General features: G+C 36.5%; 4 protein-coding genes and 1 non-coding gene across 7 annotated transcripts; 1 reads left to right on the top strand and 4 right to left on the bottom strand.

Moving 5' to 3' along the window:
• Positions 1 to 938: 938 nt before the first annotated feature.
• LOC147290830 (coiled-coil protein) lies at positions 939 to 3,189 on the bottom strand. The gene is made up of 3 exons (XM_086236774.1): positions 3,051 to 3,189; positions 1,788 to 2,055; positions 939 to 1,689 (listed from the first exon to the last, which is right to left on the bottom strand). The coding sequence occupies exons 2-3, from the start codon at positions 2,016 to 2,018 to the stop codon at positions 1,207 to 1,209; spliced, it is 714 nt and encodes a 237-aa protein (XP_086092900.1). The 5' UTR covers positions 2,019 to 2,055; positions 3,051 to 3,189; the 3' UTR covers positions 939 to 1,206.
• On the bottom strand, positions 1,154 to 1,230 carry LOC147290831 (small nucleolar RNA snoR8a). Its single transcript, XR_015121591.1, has one exon. It is a non-coding gene; the product is annotated as a small nucleolar RNA snoR8a (small nucleolar RNA).
• Positions 3,190 to 5,234: 2,045 nt separating the features above from the next.
• Positions 5,235 to 8,120, top strand: PDLP8 (plasmodesmata-located protein 8). Of its 2 annotated transcripts, XR_015121188.1 has the most exons (4): positions 5,235 to 6,078; positions 6,711 to 6,857; positions 7,439 to 7,546; positions 7,802 to 8,120. XR_015121188.1 is itself a non-coding variant. In XM_086236773.1 (3 exons), exons 1-3 carry the CDS (start codon positions 5,316 to 5,318, stop codon positions 7,804 to 7,806), a joined length of 876 nt encoding a protein of 291 aa, XP_086092899.1. In that variant the 5' UTR covers positions 5,235 to 5,315; the 3' UTR covers positions 7,807 to 8,120. The 2 variants fall into 2 exon arrangements, 1 of the variants encoding a protein (XP_086092899.1); XM_086236773.1 differs by lacking the exon at positions 6,711 to 6,857.
• Positions 8,121 to 12,907: 4,787 nt separating this feature from the next.
• LOC147290828 (protein MOR1-like) lies at positions 12,908 to 15,877 on the bottom strand. Its single transcript, XM_086235836.1, has 11 exons — positions 15,736 to 15,877; positions 15,417 to 15,643; positions 14,919 to 14,998; positions 14,649 to 14,826; positions 14,495 to 14,559; positions 14,322 to 14,404; positions 14,057 to 14,139; positions 13,841 to 13,954; positions 13,625 to 13,744; positions 13,262 to 13,402; positions 12,908 to 13,044 (listed from the first exon to the last, which is right to left on the bottom strand). The coding sequence occupies exons 1-10, from the start codon at positions 15,875 to 15,877 to the stop codon at positions 13,331 to 13,333; spliced, it is 1,164 nt and encodes a 387-aa protein (XP_086091962.1). The 3' UTR covers positions 12,908 to 13,044; positions 13,262 to 13,330.
• A 2,904-nt stretch (positions 15,878 to 18,781) lies between these two features.
• On the bottom strand, positions 18,782 to 21,989 carry LOC147290827 (uncharacterized). Of its 2 annotated transcripts, none has more exons than XM_086237290.1 (2): positions 21,455 to 21,989; positions 18,782 to 20,930 (listed from the first exon to the last, which is right to left on the bottom strand). In XM_086237290.1, exon 2 carries the CDS (start codon positions 20,879 to 20,881, stop codon positions 19,064 to 19,066), a length of 1,818 nt encoding a protein of 605 aa, XP_086093416.1. In that variant the 5' UTR covers positions 20,882 to 20,930; positions 21,455 to 21,989; the 3' UTR covers positions 18,782 to 19,063. The 2 variants fall into 2 exon arrangements, with proteins under 2 accessions (XP_086093416.1, XP_086093417.1); XM_086237291.1 differs by having other exon boundaries at positions 21,480 to 21,989.
• Between the last annotated feature and the right edge of the window lie 1,145 nt (positions 21,990 to 23,134).

The following is a 23,134-nucleotide window of genomic DNA, read 5'->3' as shown; positions in this document are numbered from 1 at the left end:
ATGCTTCCATGTAAAAGCGCTACTAATAAGAAGTGCTATTGATAAAAGCGCTTCTTAAGAAGCACTGTGAAACGGGCCCTATATTTCCTACTTAATAAAGTTTATGTCTACTTTTAAAAAGAAATAAAAAAAGTATAACAAAAATAAATTTGAAGGAACAACACTAATGTAATGAGGAAACAACAATCATCCTAATTTTGTTTTTGACACCGGTGATGACATACTTGCACTCACTAATTTTTACATAATTATTCAGATATTATAGTTTTCTTCCTATATGTATTAATTAAAACAAAAAAAATTAGTATACTCCAATATCCCAAATGAAATAAGTGAAATATGTGATGCATAATTAACATGTTGCTGGACAATAACAAACCATTTGATTATATAGGAACAGTTCATAATTTGATACAAATTCTAATTCACATGAGGTATTATTGAAAAAAATGGGTAATAGATGTGTTGAAATTCAGTCATTAGGGGGATAAGAGTCAATGCAAAACATGTCCAAGTACTAAATTGCGTGCAAAGTAGCGATTGTTTCTGCATTTATTTTCGGTGATTCATTAATTAAAGTTTTCTTTTTTCTTTCAATTAATGATCAAAGCTGAAAAGTTTGTCATAATAAAGATTTGTGCTTTCTGTTTATATTCCAGTCAATTGAAGAATTTGGCGAAAAGTACGAAGGCAATCAAGGCAACAATGCCAACAAAGAACAAACTAGAAAAAAGAAGACCCTATTTGGCATGTTTTTGATACGTGCATTATGGGGCAACTTTAGATGTAAAAGCATATGTAACTATATAACAAGTAATTCAAGTTCATCATGTAAAAATATTATCTTGAAAAGATAATAGCATTAGCAAGAAATTTATGAGTAACTTTAACAACTTGGAATGATCATCTAATGATCAACGCACTACATGGCCTGCATGGATGAAAAAGGAGAGCTACCAGATTGAATTCAATGGTTGAATAAGTGGATGAATGAAAGAATTTACAGGGCTTCAGTTAACTACCTCCAAATCCTAAACAAAAATAAATGGATAACCATGATAGTATAGGACTCTTAATCTGTAGTAAAGGTCAAAATAAGACGATTTAAACAACATAAAAGGAAAAAATAAATAAATTATTGAAATAGGTCTGTGTTGCTCATATTCTATAGGTGTAAATGTGTCTATCCTGCCATAGCAATAGAAGTCATTGTTTGGATTTGGCATCCTCCAATTCTTCCCTGACTTTGTGGGATGTGGAAAACATCAAAGCACGCATGTTGGCAATCTCTACCAGTGAATCGAGTGCAGTTTCAAATGAGAGTTGGGCAGCCCGTAGCTTTGGGGAGACCAAAGCACCGAACACCGCCAGTGATTTAGACCGCTCCTTGTGAACTTGATGTTGATGATCAGCTTCTGCTTCAGCTATAACTGGAGGTGGAACTCCATCCTTATCCTTTCGTTGTCGTATTTGTGGTCTCACAGCTTGAGGTGAAGCACCATTGTCATTGTCAGAGGATGCCCATTTGTGCAATATAAAACGATGAGTTTGTCCTACTCCTGCTCCTGGATTGGATTGCTGGGTTACTTGCACAATTGTAGAGGCAGAGTGGGATTTCAGGTCCAACACAGCACTGCTAATGCGTGATGCACCCATCGAATGTCGAGCACTCGCTAATTGCAGCCATCCCTGTTTGTATGTTTGTGTTATTCTTATTTCTTGTTAGTGTTACATTATAACTAAAACGAACACAGTTAAAAGTACCATACAATCTAATTTAATTTTACCTGCCTAAGTGTCCAAGATAATGAATCCAATAGGGTTAAATACCCATCCATCGAATCCAGAAACTGCAACGCATTATCATTGAATCTAGGAATTGCAATGCCATCTCTTCCTTCTTCTTTGTCTTCTTTTTCTTCTTTTTCTTCCTTTTCTTCTTTATCTTCTTTTGCTTCTTCTTGTTCGTGTTCTTTCTCTTTCAAGCTCTGTGATTTAAGATCTTCTTGTGCTTCCATTGAGAATTCAAGACTGAGAATTTCAGATTCAGCAGCTCTGCACATTTAGGTCTTTTTAGTCAGAGAGGTATTACTAAATATAATTCATCACTGTGCTTCATTTCTTCTTCTTTTTTTCCCCCCCTAATAATACCTTTCCAGTTAAAGGACAAAGCAAACTAAGGAACACGAAAAACCACAGACTAAACAGAAAAGAAACTGAAAAAGCCAACGAGTGCTGCAAAACACACACACACACATTAAGCAGCAATGAAATAAACAAGACAATTTATGCATTCTGAAACCACATTGACAACTTGTTGGAAACAGATCATAATATCAGACAAAACAAGGCAGGGTCTTGTAACAAGAAACACTGAATAGAAGTAAATAATATTTTCTGTACATGGTAATCCACACATAACAAGAGCTAAATTCTTCCACATATATAACAAGGCTGGGGTGAGCTAAATAAAACCTTCACAACAGTTCATTTGGGGGACCTATAATCTCCTTTCTTCTTTCAACTACAGTCAAAAGGCATTCAGATGCTTCTATATGCACCCCAATGACCATGAATTTCTTAGAGAATAACATTAAAAGTATTATAGTGAATAAAGGAATAGAAACCCAAAATCTGAAAACGCTCAGAAGACAAAACCAATGCTTAAAGTCTGTGTCTCCTACCCAAAATTGAAAATTTGTTAGAACATAACATAGGGAATCAATAAGCTCAAGCAGATAGAACCCAAGGAAAAACTACATAAAATGCACACAGAAGCAAATTAACAAACACATCCAAGACATGCCCAATAAAGGCCGGTTTACACGGATTGTTTTCTTCACCAATTTCTTTAAATTAAGAAAGAAAATAATTACCCAGTAAACCAACCAATTCATCTTAATAGAAATTGGAAAAGAAAAGACATTCATGTATCCGGTGTTAACATGGAAACAAGATATCCAAATCTGAACCAATTCATATCATCCAAACAGTAAAAAAAGACAAAAAAAACTGATTTAAAAATGTAAAAAATGAATTGGGTTGCTGACCTGAGGAGAGGTGGAGCCACAGAGGAGAGACGATGGGTGAGTGTGGGCTGGGCTACGTGAGCTTTCGCGTGTCAGGGTGAAGGGTGAAAAAGATCCAGTCTTACAGAGATGGTGAGTTTGGGAGGGACAGAATGAGGACGGGGACAAACTTGTAACTTTGTAACAAGACTACAAGACTGATAGTAGTCCGACCAAAAAATAATTAAAAGTCTATTTTCTAGACCAAAAAAAAAAAAAAACGAAGCATAATATATAAAATACGGTTCAAACTTATGTTTAACATTTTATATAACAAGGCTCTAAAACGTTTTAGAAGAAAACACATCCAACAAATAAATAATAGCCTAAAATTTCTTTTAAAGTATAAATAAAATAATTTTGATAAAAATAACGTGTCACTATCTTGTTTCACGAAAACCACTTACCCAATTCATTAATTTTTGTGTTTTAATTGTGATTTCACCAATAATTTCATATGTATTCATGTCGTAAATAATTTTGTCAGGTCTACTATTTTGCCTTGGTGTCTATATACTATATAGTATTCACTAACTTGAAAAAATATGTTTACTATTCTGCTTTGGCCATACTTGGAATGGTTCATTTCTTTTTGTTATGATATATTATTCTTGTAAAAACGCTGAGTACTTGGTCGTATTTGTGATTGTCGCTGTTATTTTTTTTTTTGTTCAACAAAAGAAATTACATTTAATAGTATTCACATTAATTTTTTAATACTCATATCACAAAGGCAAGTAAGAGACAAGTAGCAATGAGGTCTTTTAGACATTGGATGAGAACACTGCTAAGTGCTAACTGATTTCCAATTGACATCAATTACAGGATGTACTATTCCATGTTGCAATAAATACCAACAAAGTAATTTAAAATTGGTAAGACTTTTGAATTCAACTGGCTTCTTCAAGGCTCCAAATTAACTTTTTAATCTTGGGTGACTTGATTCTCTATGTGTATCCATTTGACATCATTAATTTCTTGGAGGCAACGGAGGAAGTTTTGCTCAACTGATTTAAGCATGTTCCCTGTTGAAATATCAGAAATGGAGAACTAGATTTGATCAGCCACAAAACATTTGCTCAGCACATGCATACACAAAACATATCTCATGGCCACTTGACATTATCTTGCCTTTCAAGCCATTAAAATGTGTCCAAATGTTCAATGTGGTCACCAAGAAAAACCGATATCTAAATTTAACATCAGATTCAACATTTGCTTTGCATATCCAAGTGGTTTGTGGGCTCATCCAAAACCAAAGGCCTCCTGCTTGCTGAGTCCCTCTTGGTCCGGATGAAGGCGAAGAAGGTACTGAACCAGGTTCTCCTCCATTGTCAAGAGGTCCACAAAGTGCTGTGAATATTACCTATCCTCAATTTCTGACTCCTCCCCACTTCACCCTTTGTAGGAGCCAAATCACCAGCAACAAGGTTGAGCAGAGTGGACTTCCCAGCTCCATTTGGTCCAACAATGGCCACACGAGTCCCCATATCATTACTCACATCAACATCAGAAAGATTGAAATCTTCCCTGTTTGTATAACTCAAGCTCACTCCGATTAGTTGCAAGAGTGGAGGTGTAACTTGTAAGCTCAGTAGGCTCAGGAAACTTTGGACCCTATTTGGCATATTTGTGCATTCATTATGGGTGTTTGTTTAGATGTAAATGCATGTAAACTAGAAGGAATTAATTCAATTTCATTATGTAAAATGTAATTCTATTTAAAACTCCAAATTTAATTAAGTCCACCAATTTTTTTAGTAGGATGAGCCTTTTAATTTTTAATTTTTAATTTTTAATTTTTTGAAATTTCAAAATATCTATAGGAAAAAGAACCACCTGGTCATGGCATTTACAAAGGCAACTGGTAGTCTGATGCAATACAAAGGATATAAAGCCATCTTAACTCTCAAGGGCATGACCATTGACCAGTATCAAAAGCTGTCTGCATGCTCATCTTTACGACCATCTATTCTAGGACAAAGTGGAATTCTTAGGCAGATGCTATTACTATGAACAAACACACCGGTAGGCCCATGAACAACAAATGCGAATGGCCGGGCCTTTTTCTTAATAGCAAAGGGTCCACATGAGAATTCAAGAAACGACCAAAAAGCATCTAATCTCTCACTCTCACAGTCTCACACCCCATCACCACCACCACCACCAAGCCACAAAACAAAAACAAAACAAACTAAGCAAAGTGATACCGCATTGAAAAAACAGGAGAAACAGAACAAAAAAAAAATGGTCATGAGCAGCCTTCAGTTACACTCTACCCACAAAACAATCTTAGCCCTGAGAATCTCTTCTCTTTTCTTTGTCTTTTGTTCACTAATTAGTAGCCATGGCTACCCAATCAAAGCCCATATCTTCATCTATGCAGGCTGCTCTCAAGAAAAGTACCAACCAAACTCACCCTTTGAAGCCAACCTCAACACCTTCCTCACATCAGTTGTCAGCTCATCAGCTCAAGTCTCTTACAACAGCTTTGCTCTTGGAAATGGAACCTCATCATCCACAACCCCAGAAGGCACTATTTATGGTCTCTACCAGTGCAGAGGAGACCTGAAGCCTTTTGACTGCTCAAAATGCATAGAGAGCGCTGTGAACCAAATCTCTCTGGTCTGTCCCTACTCTTATGGGGCCTCCCTGCAGCTGCAGGGTTGCCTTATAAGATATGAGCATGTTGATTTCTTGGGAAGGCTTGATACAGGTCTGAGGTACAAGAAATGCAGTAAGAGTGTGAATGAGGATGTTGAGTTCTTTAGGCGCAGAGATGATGTGCTTGCTGACTTGCAAGGGACCAGTGGTTTCAGGGTCAGTAGCTCTGGTTTGGTTGAAGGGTTTGCGCAGTGTTTGGGGGATTTGAGCCCAAACGACTGCTCTGCTTGCATTGCTGATGCTGTGGGGAAGTTGAAGAGTTTGTGTGGGTCTGCAGCTGCGGTTGATGTGTTCTTGGGGCAGTGTTATGCCAGGTACTGGGCCTCTGGCTACTATGATGTCTCAGGTTAGCAATTCATACTCATCTTAATTTCGTCTGCTCTCAAAAATTTTCTAATGCAGAACGAGAATGTCTCATACTAGTAATAGTAAAAGAAGAACTATAGTGTATTAATTAACACAAAGCAAAAACTTATTTTTTGGGTCTACTAGTACTTTATCATAAATGAAGGCCATTCATTTTGTCATAGAAAGAAAGAATTCTTCTCTAATAATGTCTTTAAGTAAAGATTTGTTGTTTAATTAATTGTTAAATCAGATATAAATGGTTGAGATGTCTATGGAAATCTCTTTCTTGTTTAAAACTATTAAAAGATAACTTTGTTACCTATATTTGCAAAAGTAAGATCGATAGTTCTAGGGGAGACAAATTCTGTTCAATTAAAATAACATATTGACCACTTTAATTCTTGAAAGAGAAAAGAGTAAAATTCATTAAACCCAAGGTCAATAAAGTAAAGACCAAAGCATTGAGGGGTAGTAGTACTTTAGCTTCTTGCTTTTAAGAACCTCCATTCTTTGAGAAATTCTACAGTACTTAAGAATATTTTTCTTTTGATCAAAAAGAATATTTCCCTATTCCTTTTGTTAGTCATGCTTGGTTACTTGGCTAATATTGTTTGATGGATTGATCAAAAGGTGTTGCTCAATTATTTAGTATTCAAGTAGGTGAAGTCCATTGATTCCACACTCCATTGTTTCAAAATGTTGGCGCAATGTTATATTCGAATAAGTGCATTAATGATTCCCCTTAAAGCTCATATCCATTTTGTAAGATAGAAGAAGGTAAACTATAGAGATCGATTGTATTTACCTCTATACCTCTATATTCAATGTTAAAGTTCGAATTCCCTCATTCTCTTTGGTTTTGTAATGAAAACAAAATATCAGAAAAAAGATGATTTGAATTCAGAACCTTAAATGTAGAAATAAATGCTCTTAACCACTAAAATTACAAGCCTCCACAAGAAAAAAGTAAGCTTTATTCTGGAAACAGGCATGCAACTTTTTAGCAAACATATATGAGAGAGATCTTTGATCATTTAGTCGTCATTAACCATGAAAATTCTTAACTACCACAATCAAAATTCAGTGGTTAACATTCAAATTTGGTTGAATGAAATAACAGTGACTGTAAACTTCTCATCACAATAGATATACTTGTTCCTAATTTGAAAACTTTTGATTATATTAACAAAAAGAAAAGATAAGAAATAAAAAAAGTACTAGCTAGCTAGCTTGGAATTAAGCACTCTTATATGGTGGTGATGGCAACCTTGCATAGTCTCCCATCAAATCTTTGTGTATCATGCAGATCATATATATAGTACTAATTCCCCTCACTTTTGCTTTTTGTGTTTGTATAGATTCCTCTAACGAAGACGAAGTGGGAAAGACAGTGGCCATTATTGTTGGGGTAGTAGCAGGTCTAGCCATTCTTATTGTTCTTCTCTCAGTTTGCAGAAAAACCATGGGTATCCTCCCTCCACTCCTAGTAATTACATTATATATGTATATATCCAATAATGTTCTTTTGTCAAGATATGTGGTATGTTACTCACCAAACTGTCAATTTGATATTATAAATTAACATGCGAGAGTTCACATAATTAATTATTTAGATTGACAGTTCAATAAAGTAACATTTCAGACTATCTGACAACATAACATTTTTCTATTACATCATGAATCTGTTATTGATGAAATGATAATATTAATCGTGTATACAGGTTAAAGGGATGGAGAGATCTCTTTGGTTTCTTTAAAGATATGGAGGATAGTAATCATGATGGAATTAACGTTGGCTTTAATATTCTTTGTGGAAGCTCTGCTTTCTACTTTTTGTCTATTTTAATACCATATGGGTTTTGCACAAAAGAAGGTGGTGGTGTTATCCTCTAGCATAAAGTGGCACTCTAATCTCCATCAACTTCAAAAGGGCTGCTGATTCTCCCTTACCTTCTTGCTGTCCATTAAAACCCCTCCTTTTTATCAATTTATTTTAGTTTAGGCACTTTTATTTGCTAAACCCATCTCTTTGCTTTTCCTTTTTGTGGCCTAAGTTATCTATATATATGTCTCTTCATGTATCCTTTTCTTTCTTTTTTTTTTTTCTTTTTTTTTTCTTTTTTGACAAACCACATATATAGTCAAGACTCATGTTAGGACTTCCAATTAGTGGTTTACTTTTTGCCCCCCAAACAATGTTTTACTTGTTAGTGTTTTCCTTTTGGGGTGCCTCAGCATCTATTCCAACCTCGTTTAGCAAGAACAACAAATTTATGCTCGTAATGTCTACTACCAGCGACGAATGAGATATAAAAGTTTCACAGGCCATAATTAAAAACTAATAACTTGCTCAGACATAATCTGTGTGTTATAAAAATGAGTTGAATCGGTTAAACATGAAGTTACTAGTGTGAGAAAAAATTTAGATGTTTTTTTTTTCTCAGTTTTTTAGCCATAATTATCCATGTCTATTAGTTGACAAAGTGTATCCTCTTGTAGTAGGCACTACCTTTTCTTCAGTAGTAATAGAAATAATAATTTCTCTAAATTGAAATGTAAGTTACAGAATGTGAGGGAGCGTTATATTGCGGAATGTGAATGAGAGCACTCACATTTCGCATGCTTTCCTTCACTTCTCTTGAAAAACCCAACCCAATTTTATTCTTATTTGGCAGGCCCGTATAGACATGGCTTACAGAGCCGCTAAAAGGCCAATTGACAGTTAATGGGCTTTTATTCAAAATAAAAGAAAGCTCTCTATTTGCATTCAAAGAGTAGTCTCACATCGTATGCTCACAAGGAAGCTTTCATTTAACTTCTTAAATAAATGCACATAGAAGATTCAGTCATCGAATATGCAACGTGAACAAGTCATCGGAGGTGAGGAGGTGAGGAGGTGGCTAGCTGGCGGTGCTGCCGGCAGGGGGAGAGAGAAGGAAAGAAGGCACCGTCGTAGGCGAGCTGGCTAGTTGGCCCGGCGGCAGTGCCGCTGGTGGTGCAGAGAGAAGGAGAGACAGAGGTGGAAAGGAGAGAAGGGGAGAAGGGGAGAAGGAGCAAATGTGAAAAAAAATTTGAATTTTGGTATGTATATGAAGGTATAATTGTCCTTTCACAAGGAAAAGGGTTATAAAAGTTTGTTTTGGGAGAGGAGGGTTATAAATGTTTTTTGGGCATTAAAAAGGGTTATTTGATCAATTTTCCCTAAAATTTTGCTCTATGTTTCATACTCAATATTTTATTCTTTAATTTTTTTTTTTTGTTGAAACATAGTGTATATATTGAAAATTTGAAACTCAAAGAGGTTACAGATCTTTTCACAAAAAAAAAGAGGTTACAAATCAGCCTGAAAATGAGACTACAATTATGATGGAACCTCACCAACTGAAGACATACATTTAGAGCACGATAGCGCAAATTGAGCCACATTGTGAGCAACAAAATTATAAGAATAATGAACATAGACACACCTAGCTGTTGAAAACAAAGCCCAAACCCCCCTTCGTTTCTTCTATTAGGAGGTGACATCCGACTCCAAAATGACAGAATCATGCCCCGCATCCAACACACAATTGTTTTAGCCACTCAAGTGGATTAAGAAAACAAATTCATGCACTTCAACGTATTCGTTTATAAGAAATTCTCATATAATATGCTCCCAAATTCATGCCAAAGATTATAGAAGATGTAATTGAATATGATCTTCTTAAATATGAGCATCTAATAAAAAAATAAAAAAATAAGGATTAATTACCTAATTCTAATAATTTTTTAGAATACCAGCACCATAATCAAAATAATTATTCAACTAGGTCAAATAGGGTTCTTTTCCTATACTCTCTGAAAATTTGGCCAATGTTGCTTGCTTTCCTTTATATCAGCCTTCTTGTTCTGATTCTAGTACCATAAACATCCCGTACAAATTTTTTATTATAGCCTAAAAACTAGTTTCCTCCTATTCCAGTGTTTTAGTTTCATGATTTACTTTCTGTTTTTTTAAATGTGTACTGGCGATTCTTAGTTGATTTCTATCTTATTTCTAGAAAGTAATATATCTACTTACATATATTTCTTTCCTATTCTATTTCAGTGTTGGAGTGAGAACCCTAGATATCAGTTAGTTCTATCAATATTATAAGGAGTATCATTCCTACAATTTATTTTTTTTCCTGCCTAGCTTTTTCATGGCCTTGTTAGGAAAATGAAGTTGAAGTTGAGGATATAAATTTCTTCAATGAGAGCAGTAATATGATATTATATCTTTGTTGGCTTGGACTTTATCTTTTGATGAATGATCGACGGATATAGTTCATGAAATGGTTAAATGAATTAGTGAGGAGTGTGTTGAGTGTGTTTGATTGTTTGAAGTTATTATGGCAGGAACATCGTCCAAAATCCATACGAATTTAGTTACATTAAGAAAGGGAAATACTTGGTTGGTGTTCAAACCAAATGACCCAAAATCGTTTCATGAAGCTTCCTCTTTCTGACAGCATTAAATTTCTTCAGTGATGCTTCTCATAGTTTCTTTTAATTTCTTCCAATATCTTAAGTAGATAGCTTATTCATATCAACTTGATAAAATTTTCTTTACATTGATAGTGTTTTTTGAAAGCACTTACATTGGTAATTTTTATGGTAGCTCATTGAGACACAAATTTATATTTGATTATCATAAGTTAGAAAAATAAGTTTATTATGACCAACTTATCATGTAAAAGTTATTACCGATCACTCTTTGTTCTTTACAAAATCACATTTAAAGTGTTCAAAAATATTGCACAATTTTGTGGACTTATTAATTAGCACATATAATTGATATGACATAGTTCACATCCAAATTTATTTGTTCATCTTTATTAATTATATACATCTATTTTGTAACACACTTTTAATAGTTTTATTTAAAAAAATAATATTTTTAGATTTTAAAAAAATTTCACCAAATTTCGTAAGAGCAACCTATAAAAACATATATAATATTAATATTGATTATATGCTTAAAGATAAGTAGAAAAATTTATTGAGCCAATTGACCCCCCTTTAGCCTAACTCATATGAATCTATTGCAATTATAAAATTTCACATTGGGGTGTAGCCCAGTTGAAAGGACCAATGAATTACTCCCCCTGCACCAATATGTCACGTTTATTAAATTCATATACATTTTTTGAATGGATAGAAGAGACCTCAAAATGATCAATCTGAGATTAAACAAATCTTTCCAAATTTGTACTATATTTATCAACTTCATTGTTAATATATCATAATGGCTAGTATGAGGAACAAAATATAAAGGACAAGTGAGGGACAACACATCCAAGGGTTGGATTTGAACCCTCACTTGTGGATATGTTGTCCCTCACTTGTCCCTCATAGTAGCTGAACTAGTCAACATATTCTAAAAACAAAAAATCTTCAATATCATTAACAATCAAATAAGGCTATAGGGGTCGGCTGAAGCCACTGCCCCTAGGGCCCCACCATGTCTTTGCCATTGCCTCCCTTAACCTTACCCTCACTAGCCAAAATTTGGACTAAGAGGGGGCGCCTCTCCCAAAACCTGCTCTTAGAGCCAGGCATGTCGTTGGTGTTACGAGAGGGGGTCACTGGAGAAATCGCCAGCTGGCCTTGAGGTGGACGGGTTGCATGAGAGTATATTGGGGGTAGAATGATCATATAGCAAAAGTTTGGGAGCCAAAACTTTTGCTAATTGAGAGGTAAAATAGTCATGTCACACTTTTCTAATAATGGGCTTTCACTGACTTTCACTATGACACACAATTACCCATTTTTGTTTTCTAATAAGCCCAACCGCACAGCTATGACTATATGTTTTTACAACTTACTTCATTATTTTGAATGCACAATTGTTTTTCTTCAGATATTCACAACAATAAAAATCATTTTTACATAATTAGAATTACTTTCACAAACAAAAAATTAAGAGAATTAACTTGTTCTTAAGGTAATTAATCATCAAGTATCTCCAACAAGAGTAAACATTTTTTTATAAAATGAGCAAAACAGATCAGCTTTTACCATTGAAAAAAAATATATAATTATTCACTTGGATTAACACATGCTACACAATAAACTATTTCATATTTTATGCCAAAAATAATTATTTAGAAAATATATGTCATACTATATTAACAAAAATAATAGAAAAATCAAAAAGAAAAATCAATTAATTAGAGGTGGGGGGGGGCCTGTGTCCCCCCTATGTGGCTCCGCTAGTTATGCTTCCAAAGGCCTCATACCATTATTACCAACTGCCTGAAGGAAAGAACACAAGAAAATGAAAAATTATTATGTTAGTTTTTTTTTTTTTTTTTTTTTTTTTTTTTTTTTTTGTGGCAAAGAAAATCAAAACATAAGCCACAATTAAACTACCTTAGATATTGCTGCCAAAGCAGAAAAAGCTGCATCACTTACAGCATGAATTTGATCATTGAGGCACTAGAAAACAACATGTAACAACAATTATTAAATTGACCAATCACAACATGGTAAAATAAGAAAACAACAATTATTAGATTGGATGAACAATCTCTTCAAAAACTGACCAATCTAAATTCCAAAATCATTCAAACCCCTCAAAAGAACAATCCAAATCACATTCAGAACAGAATTTCAACCCTCATGCTCAAAATCGACAACTTCATAATCTTGTTTCTGTTGTGTCATATATGGCAGCATTGAGCACATAAAAATCACATGACAAAAAAATTACAAATAGAAATTAAAAAAAAAAAAAAAAAAAACTCAGCATAAAAAGCAAGTGAAAAACAAAAACATATCAGATATTTAGGCAAGGATGCACTGACCTCCATAAAGATAGGAACATAATCCTTGTGTAACTTTAGAAAAACAGCGTGGTTACTTGTTTCAATACAAAAAGTCACCCAGTCCAAAGTTGATGAACGCACAAGAGGTACTTCATGTTTTACTGCTCTCCTAACATCTGCAATAAAAAGCATTCACAAAGCTTTAACCACAACCACTGCCTACTGATAGTAAGGTACAAATCATAACAGAAAGAGTTTATGTCCACACATGAACAAAAAATTCAGACAATAATCAATATCAAGAAGCTAAATGAAACAGGCAATACAAAATAAAAAATAAAAAACTACTCAGTGAAATGATGCATAAGTTACTGGGTAAAATATAAAACCTGCCTTCCGACAATGACGACAAGATTTAAGCAACCAACTGTATGCATTACTTGAAGAGTTTGAGTAAGCACCTCAATTCATAGTTGGCTTTTTCCGATGTTCTAGAATACGCTTCTCATTCTCATTTGGCTCTTTAAATCTTTCCTATAAAAATATAACAAAAAATAGTCAAACAATGAACTGTAGAACTTCTAGTAGGCAGGGTAGATAATATACTTTTAAAACATACTAAACTAAGCACACAGTGAAAATAAATTATATTACAGTTGAAAAATTGAGATTTTAAAATTTGTCATACAATTCTCAGAAACAAATTATATTAGTATATGCTCCTTCCTTTCCTACAGAAAAAGTAAACAAACTTACTAGTAAACCTGGCAATAGAAAACGTGACCTCCCAGAAAAATGAGCTCTTAAACCCTTGGCAAGATTTCCAATAGCTTGGACCGCTTCAAGGGCAGCAGTTATGCTCCCATTTCTAACTTGCTGCGGGAAAAAGATATTACATTGCATTGACAAAGGACAAAGTTGAGGTTGGAAGATGAAATAGTTGATTAAACAAAACAAAACATAAATAAATACCATCTTTAAAATCTGACAGATTTCTTCAAAGTCACCAGGGGCTATTCTTTTAGTTGAAGCCAACTCAGTAAGCTTGGAAACAGCCAACCTTCTGTCTGGCCACGATTCAGATTTCTAGAACACAGTGGCAACATTAACAGCAATAAGCAGCATGCAAGACAACATATATAACTCAAACGGCTATATACAACCGGATAGGGAGATAACACTGATCACTAGTTCCCAGAATCCAGACTTCTTGAGAGGAGTCAATATATCAACAGGATCAACGAGCTCATAATCATCTATCTCCTGAGGAGCTGAAAATCAAGATACACTCAGAATAAGTATGAGAAAATGTGTAAAAATAAAAATAAATAATGGCACCGCAATGTCTAAAGGCCTAACATGTAAATTTCCTTTCTCCCACCACAGCAAAGATCTACTGAAATATCATTTTCCAAAAAGAAAAAGCGTAAAATCTCAACAGTCAATCACATACCATCAGCTGTAGATTCCTTAGAAGGACCATGCCCAACAACTTCAGAAACAGTTTCCCTTTCTAGTTCCTTGTCTTGTTCGGATCTAATAAATAGAAACAAAACAAATTTAAGATATAGCCACAGAGATGTGTGCTGACTTCAGTTTTTAACACATTTAACAACGGGGATTCACCTGATTTTGCGAGATGGCCTGGCCGTCCCTGTAACATTGGCAAGCTCAGCCTCCAACTCTTCTTTCTTCAAGGAAAAAGAGGAAAACAAAATTATTATTTTTCCCATAATAGTGTAAAAGATTTACACGCAACATACAAAAATACTTATCATACCATTGTATCTGTAATCTTTACAAACAAGATTGATTTTACATGGTCTTTTCCTATCCAACGGCAAAGCTCAAGAACAAGTCTTTTGGAAGATGCTAGAACATCTTTATCCTGATGGTCAAATAGTTCAGGAAGCATCTCCAGAATCCTTTTTGAAGTAACAATGGTTGCGCCAAATTCACTATTACAGCAGGTAATAACATATACCAGTTAAATAAAGCATGGAAAAAAAATTGTCAAATAGCTACACAAAAGAAATCTGTATGGGAAAACCTTAAGGCCTGAGACATAACATCAATTGCAGGGATAACAGCTTTGGAAACTTGGGCTTTTATGGCCATCTCCATGGAATCCTACAATAAACCACAACTTATGTAAGGGTCCAAGAAAATTCTTGATCAAATCACAGCAAAGCAAAATATGATTATCCTTCACTGTTTAGCTACACAACCTCCATACATGTCTATCTTCGAGTTCCTTCACCCTTACCCCACATGTTTTCATTTGCTCTAGACACTAAAGAAACAACCGACTGATTCCAGTATATAGATGCCTGACTTGATTTTCCGAACACCGGCTCCAACCCAATACGACTCTTTCACTCTCTCTCTCTCTTCCTTTCTCCAAATAATAATGTTACTACGACTACTAATACTACATTATATCAGCACTCACTTGCAATGATGCAATCTCTCATAGTATATGAAACATGAGACTTAAACTAGCAATGCAGCATGTTACTATTCAAACAAACCAAAAGGCATAACATACCAAAAATGCATCCACTTCACCGAGTTCAACCCAAAGCTTAAGGGCTCGCTGAGCCTTCTTCTTTGGGATACCAGTGAGGCATTTCGCCACAATGGTATTGCAGATTTCACTGGCAAATCTCCCGGCATCGGTGGCATCGGCGGCTCCTAAATAAGCAATGAGTGCATCAAGCGCACTGTCTCGCACCGTGACCTTGCCATCCATCAGAAAAATACTAAACAATGGACCTACCAAAACAACCAAACAAAAAAATTGCAAGCAACCAAAATGCGAAGCTAAATCATTCATGCAGAATTGGAAACTGAATGTGCACTCGTACCAAATCGACGAAGACGATGGTCTTTGGGATCGGTGATGGAGTTGCAAAGGGCGGCCAACTCGATGTTGGCCTCTATCCTCACCTTTCGGCTCTTGTGGAAAAGCCGATCAACCCACGCTTTCTTCGCCTCCGCTTCCGACATTTTACAAGAAAATCCCAAAATCTTGAGAAGAGAGAGAGATTTTAACGAGGAGTGTTGGGCAAGAAAGAGAGAGCGACTCAGCACTTCAGTGTTCACAAGATCACAACAGATACTACTATAAAGCCCGCACATCAAATAAATTATGGGCTGGATCTACTTTATAGCGATTTGGGCTTTGCTTGTGCTTTAGGGACTCAAGTCCAGCGGGTTGGAGGTCAAAGCTAAGCCCAACCCGTAAAAGATTTTTGAATTCGGTTTGGGTTATCGGGTTGAACCCACAAACTTTACTTGCCAATCTAATTTTTTTTGCTTTTTATCAATTCCATACATCCTCCCACGAAGAAAAAACAGATGTCAGTGGAGCAAGTGGTCATTGGCAACATATATACGAAAAAAAACAGTAAAATCTTATAAAATCTAAATCAATTATATTATTGTTATTAACCATCAGCGTCTATGAGATTTGAATTCAATACTTAATTCGAAAAACGATACACCACGTGTCTCTACTAAACTAAATGATCATTAACACATTCAACTCTAACTTTGTAGAAGAAAATTATGAATTCAAATTTCATAGACGTCAATTATTAATAATAATAATAATAATAATAAAAGTTGAGTTGAATCAATTTAAGGTGTGCACATACTATCTCTCAACAGTGTGTCAACATACAATGCATATGAAGGTGTAAAGGCTTGACGATAATTAATATTTAGGCAATTGACAACTGTTAATTGTGGTAAGGTGGTACATTGTGATTGGTCAAATTATTTATGATATTGGTTACGATCGAATTAGTTATGATCAATTTATAACTCCTCCAATTAAGGTAATCATTAAAGCATTTCCAATCATTTTCGATACATCTTTTGTAGACTGCGGGGCATGTGGTCGGATTCGGAGTCGATCAGTCGGGTGATGATGGTGGGGGGGTGGGACAGGTGTCGGCATCGGAGGAGAGGTCATGGAAGCTAATGGAGGAGGAAGAAGAAGACATTGGGGATGGGGAGGTGAGTGGTGGGTTTGGTCATAGCTGGGTGGTGGTGGTGGTGGTGTGGGTTTGGGTTTGGGTATATGGCATTGTGTGTGTTTTTGCAGGTTTGGCTTCTTTGCAGCAGAGGAGAGGAAGAGTGAGAGAGTGAAAGGGTTATGAAAGTAACAATTTCAAAGTGGGGTTATGAAAGTGGGTCATATAGTTCAATTTTCCAATTATTAAGGACTTGTGTTGTCTAAATGATCTAGCTGGCCATAGAAATCCTCCCTAGTCCCTAGGCTCTTCCAACTCCCTCTCTTCCTGTCCCAACGCCAATTCTGCACTTCTATTGTGATTTTTTGTTTGGCCATTTGCACTTCTATTGTGATTGTCAGCTCCTAGCTAGTGTAAAAAAATGGTAACTAATCAACCATATGGCTACACTTTGTACCCTGTAATCATGTAAGTTAATATTTGTTCGTCATTGCAAATGTTGACAATGTGGACTTCAGTTAAAAAAACAGGTTTGGCACTATAGCTTAATTTTAGGCATTTCCATGTTTAAAAATTTCTACTTTTTATGCATGCCAGTGTGCATTCGTAAGCATTTCCCTGTAGTATTCTCTTAAGTATAATTAGAAATGTAAGAACTGTTAGATAACATTAGTTATATTTGTAACTCCTATTGTAAATAGGTTACGTGAGCCTTAGGCCTTTGGGCTTTACTTGTATGTGTATAAATACTATTATGTTTAATGAGAAGATCATCAAATTCCACAAAACTCACATGGTATCAGAGCCCTAGTTTTTTTTTTTTTTTTTTTTCGCCCCCCCTTCCTCCTGCGGCACCCTAGGTTCTCTCCACCATGTCGACCGCTGCTCCCGCTCCTTCCTCTCTACCTAGTCCGAACGTGGCTCACTTCTTTCGCCTCACCGACTCGAATTATCTTTTATAGGTGAGTCTTATGCGCCCTTTTCACCTATGTGACAAGTTAGCCTGAATGTTTGCTTTCTGTTGATTTCTGATTAATTTGGGTCAGTAAATACACAAATTTGTTGTAGTGCGTTCTGGTGATACCACATTGGTTGTACTATGTCCAGTTCAATTCAAATTTTTTCTTTTTACCCTCTTCCCTTGCTCAAGGACAAACACAGATTTATCATATTGTGTGCTTCCAGACAAACCTCTACATGTTTAAGTAACTTGTCAATGAAAGAAGATTGATATGCTTTTGGTTTGTCCTTGTGCAGTTAACACTTAACATGGCAATCCAATCTAGGGCAACGTCCAAGACAATCAGTGCCTTAAGGTGGTGAGACTTTCTGGGTTCGTTGGGTCTGTTATCGATACCGAGCTTGCCATGTACTTGATCAAGAATGCCATTGTGCTTGAAAAGATTATCTTTGATCTTGAAAAGAATATTACAGTCGAGGAAGAATTGGGGCCATTGTGCCTTGAGGGGGAGAAATGTTGTCTCCCTACTATTCCAAACTACATTGTGCAGACTGTGCATCTTCATTGCTAGGGGATTCGCTTCCTACTTAGCTTTCCCAAACAAACATTTGGGGAAACATTTTTTCTTTGAATTGTTTTTAGAACAATAAAATACTGCTCTCACCTGAAGCTAACTACATTAGAAATTTCAACTTCATTTTCTAAACAAGGCCATGAAGAGGGCAGGAAAAAAAAAATGAAAAAAGATGTCATACATCTAGCAGAGGGCCAAGACCTTGGCAATGATCCAATAAAACCAAAAAAAAAAAAAAAAAGACTCCGTATGAATAGAAAGCCAACTGTAACTGCAGCTAGGCAAACCCGAAAGGAAAGGAGATCAATTAACCAGAGCAAGGAAACACCAACTGCACCAGCAATCTGAAACGAATAATTAGCAAAGCCAAAACAGAACACCAACTGCAACGGCAAAACTAAATCCCAACACTGCTGCAAGTCCAATCCAACTTCATAAAAGTTGGGACTTGCTCAAGCCTCTCATGGTATATATTAAGAAACAATTGACCAAAATAATAAGAGAAACAAACAATTAAGTCCGCAGCAAATAAATAAGAAGCAATTCACAGTGCTCCCTGTCTATGATACACACAATTGACAAAAATAAATAATAAAAACAAACAATTAAGTCAGCAGCAAATTGAATTGCACTGCTGAACTAGCTGCTAGTTCCTCCAGGACCTCCACAAAATGGGCAGATCATGGGACGTGGGCAGGATGCTGTGGTAGTCTAGGAACTGGTGTCGGCCACCATGGGAGCACAAATGGAAAGATCGTAAAGAAGTGATCTACGGCACGAATTTTACTCTCTCCTGCGGCAGCTAACTTTGACCACTCCCTTGTACGAATGTTGCACTTGATAAAATCTCCTTGAATATGTAGATACAAGATATCCTCATTGCTCAGGTCAAAACCTAATAGCTCAACTATGAATTTATGATCAACATCATAATCCAGAAGCATATTTTCGTCCAGTGAATATGTCCTCATCTCTTTCACACAAAATTTGCCAGCTCCATGGACGACCATATTTTCATCATCATGATCTTGTAATTCTTCTTTCAACTCCCAAACAAATAGAGTGAACAATCCGTGTGAGATTTTGTAGTCACACATCCGCACACAACCACCGCACACACCAAGACAAAAAATTAAGAAATCTTCTTTTTCTGTAGTTACAGCTAGGTCATCAACAATACGACATTTATAAAAATCAAGAACATCATCACCATTACTACTAATAGTACTACTAGTGTTGTGAATCATCATGAACGGATCCAACCCAATCATTCGGCCATGCAGATCAGCTGACCAATACAACATTCCATTGTAAGCAAAGCTTTGGTGAAGCATAGGACCATCAATCCTGTATGAGGATGATACAAATGACTCTCTCCATTCACCAGTCTCAAAAGAAAACAACTGCACGCGTACCACACGTAATTGGTTGGAACAACACTCATAAAATTGATCGTGAGCAACAATTCTCAAAACCATGCACCTAAAGTCAGAATTAACCTGGACCACATTATACAATCCCTTTCGATCATCGTAGGGACCACAGTAGGGATGATTGCAAATGAGTCCCACTTTTACTGAATCTTCCCATTGAGTAGGGGGTGGGGGCGGAAGAGCAACCCATTGCATGGTGTACGGATTGCAGATGTAGTAATCACGTTTTGAGTCCTTGCTTCGACAACACAAAACTAAGTCATTATACGTGGCTACCACAACGGGCTCTTCTTTCAAACCATGGAAACTCATGAGTCTTTTGAACAGTGGAGACAAAATTCCAGGAAGGATTTCCTCCCCTCTGCTGGTTATCAGAGTGCGTATTATCGGCATCTGCTTATCCATTTGGAAACGCACAAAGCGGCCAATGAAATAAGGATTGGAGATGAGAGTGCACCAACTCTTGTTCACAAGCTTACATTGAAAAGCTGATTTGTTGCAAGGAAGTCGACAAAGGATTTCAACCAATAGAAAGTCAGGGAGATCATCAATGTTGATAGTATTCATCAATGCTGATGATGTTTTAGATTTTTTTAAGTGATGAATATGATCAGAGGACGGTGCTTCAAGGGACAACTTGGATCTACTCCTTTTTTTTGGTGCAGTATCACCTCTCATCGCAGCATATGCTTCAAGTGATGACTTGGATGTACTCCTTTTTTTGGTAGCAGTATCACCTCTCATGACGGCAGATGTTTTTAATCTTGTTAAGTGATCATGAATAAGATCAGAGGACGGTGCTTCAAGGGACAACTTGGATCTACTCCTTCGTTTGGTAGCAGTATCACCTCTCATGACAGCAGATGTTTTTGATCTTGTTAAGTGACCATGATCAGAGGACGGTGCTTCAAGGGACAACTTGGATCTACTCCTTTGTTTGGTAGCAGTATCACCTCTCATGACAGCAGATGTTTTTGATCTTGTTAAGTGACCATGATCAGAGGACGGTGCTTCAAGGGACGCCTTGGATCTACTCCTTTTTTTGGTAGCAGTATCACCTCTCATAGTGGCAGAAACGTGGACAGAACTAACTTATATCTAGGCTTCTTTCTCTCTAAACAAAGAACAGAAGATACGTAAGTCTACATATATATATATATATATAGAAAAATATGAAACTAGCAGACTGAAATAGGAAACCTACTTGAAGTAGGAAACTATTTACTAGGCTAGAATCAGAAAATTTATAGGATGTTTATCGTACCTGGAATCAAGCAACATTGGCCAAATTTTCAGAGAAAGTCTTATATTTTCAACAAATTTAGCAGAAAATAGGAAGCACTCAACCGATCCCAACTCATACATAACAAAAACAACCTGAGCAATCCATGAATACAAAAAAAAAAATGGCGACTACCTCAAAAATCCAGATAGAACGGAAGCAACATTGGTCAAATTCTCACACAGAAAGTTCCAATTTTTCAACAAACTTGGTTGAAAGTTCCAATTTTTCAACAAACTTAGCAGAAAGTTTCAATTTTTCAACAAATTTAACAGAAAGTTCCAATATTTTTCAACAAACTTAGCAGAAAATATGAAGCATCAATCCGATCCCAATTCATACATAACAAAATCAACCTGAAAAACAGAGTGACAAACCCACAAACAGTAGAGGAAGAAGACGGCAAGAACTAGAAGAACCGATTTGACGACTACGATCTTTTATGGGACTGTGCGATCCAGGTGAGAGAATTTGAAGGATTAATATTCCGATCTCTCTCAGCTGAAACCCTAGCCTCTCGTGCGATACCTAACTTTTCTCTCGTCGGATTCGATTTCCGGCTACGGTGGTCATCTCCGGCCACTCATCGCCGGCAAAAGTCATTTTCAGGTCTCACTCCTCTCTCTCTATCTCTGTCTCTCTCTCAATCTGAAGGGTGAAATTGACATGGTTTTGGATGGGAGAGAGATGGGTTTGGGCAGCGACATTGACTTCTTCTTCTTGTAGCTTTTGTTTAATTCTCTCTGATACATCTATTCTTCCATTGCTGCTATATGATTCATCTTCTCACTCTCAGTTTCGGGGCTTTAGTTGTGAGCTAGTACAGCTACGAAACTCTCAATCTGTTACTGCTGCTAATCATGGAATTTGGTTCTGAGTTTTTAATATATGTGTTTGTTTGAGTTTTTTTGTTGCATATTACTAAGATTCTGTATTTTTTATTGAGATAAACCTGATTTGCTTGAGGTTTATATATTTTTTTTATGTAAGTTTTCATGTATATAGCTTGTTTATTTGAAATTAGTCTAATTTAATTGTTTATGGGCTAGTTTAAATAAGTGGTGTATATTTGATTAATTAGCTTTAATGCATATGCGTATTGTATGGCTGGGGAGTTGTGGATCATTTTCATGACTGGGAAGTGGGAAAAAAGAAAGTGTGGTTCTGGAGAATTGAGTTTAAGTACTGAGATGGAGGAAAAATCTGACTTTACTACTGAGATAGGATTCAAAGAATTTAATAGCTTTAAATTGAGATGATTTATTGTACAATATAAAGTCTAAATTCATAATTAGCTCAAATCCACAAATTCATTTTCTTTTATGAAATAAGTAGAAGCATATGTTTAGGACATAGTAACTGCAGCAATATATATAGGGTGCTACTATTTGCACACCCTTTTTTTTCTTTTTGCACACCCTTTCACTCTTTTTTTCTCCTACACACCCCACACATTCATCTCAAATTCAAAATCTCTCAACACACACCTAACCCATTACCAAAATACCCTCATTTCATTACACACCCACACACCCCCATTTTTCTCTTTCTCACTCTCTCTCCTTCCCTCTCTCTCTTTCTCTGTCAACACACAACCGCGCACCACCAGCTTCCCCACCACCCTGCTCGCAGCAGCACCACCGGACCTTCCTCGCGCGCAGCATCCTCGCAGCACTACCACCGCGCGCAGTACCACCTTGCTCGCACCACCACCGCGCGCAGCACCAACCCCGCGCGCAGCACCACCTTCCTCGCACCACCACCGCGCGCAGCACCACCTTCTGCACCTTTCTCTCTCTCCTCCCTGCTGCTCTGCCCGACAGCTTTGCCCAACTCATTTCTCTCTCTCCTTCGCGCCCGACAACTCTGCCCAGCTTGCACGACCATGCTGCAGTGCCAGCCAAGAGGATGAGCTTCGCAGGCCGTTCGGCAGTCATCCGTCGAAACCAGCGGGTTCGTTCGGCAGCCATCCGTCGAATCCGGTGGGTTCGTTCGGCAGTCATCTGCCAAAGCCGTTAGTTTCGTTCGGTGGCTGT

Source organism: Dryas octopetala, chromosome 3 (assembly GCF_963921425.1).
Source record: "Dryas octopetala chromosome 3, drDryOcto1.1, whole genome shotgun sequence".
In the NCBI taxonomy this organism is placed as follows: Eukaryota; Viridiplantae; Streptophyta; class Magnoliopsida; order Rosales; family Rosaceae; genus Dryas; species Dryas octopetala.
This window is presented reverse-complemented; position numbering and strand designations above follow the sequence as displayed.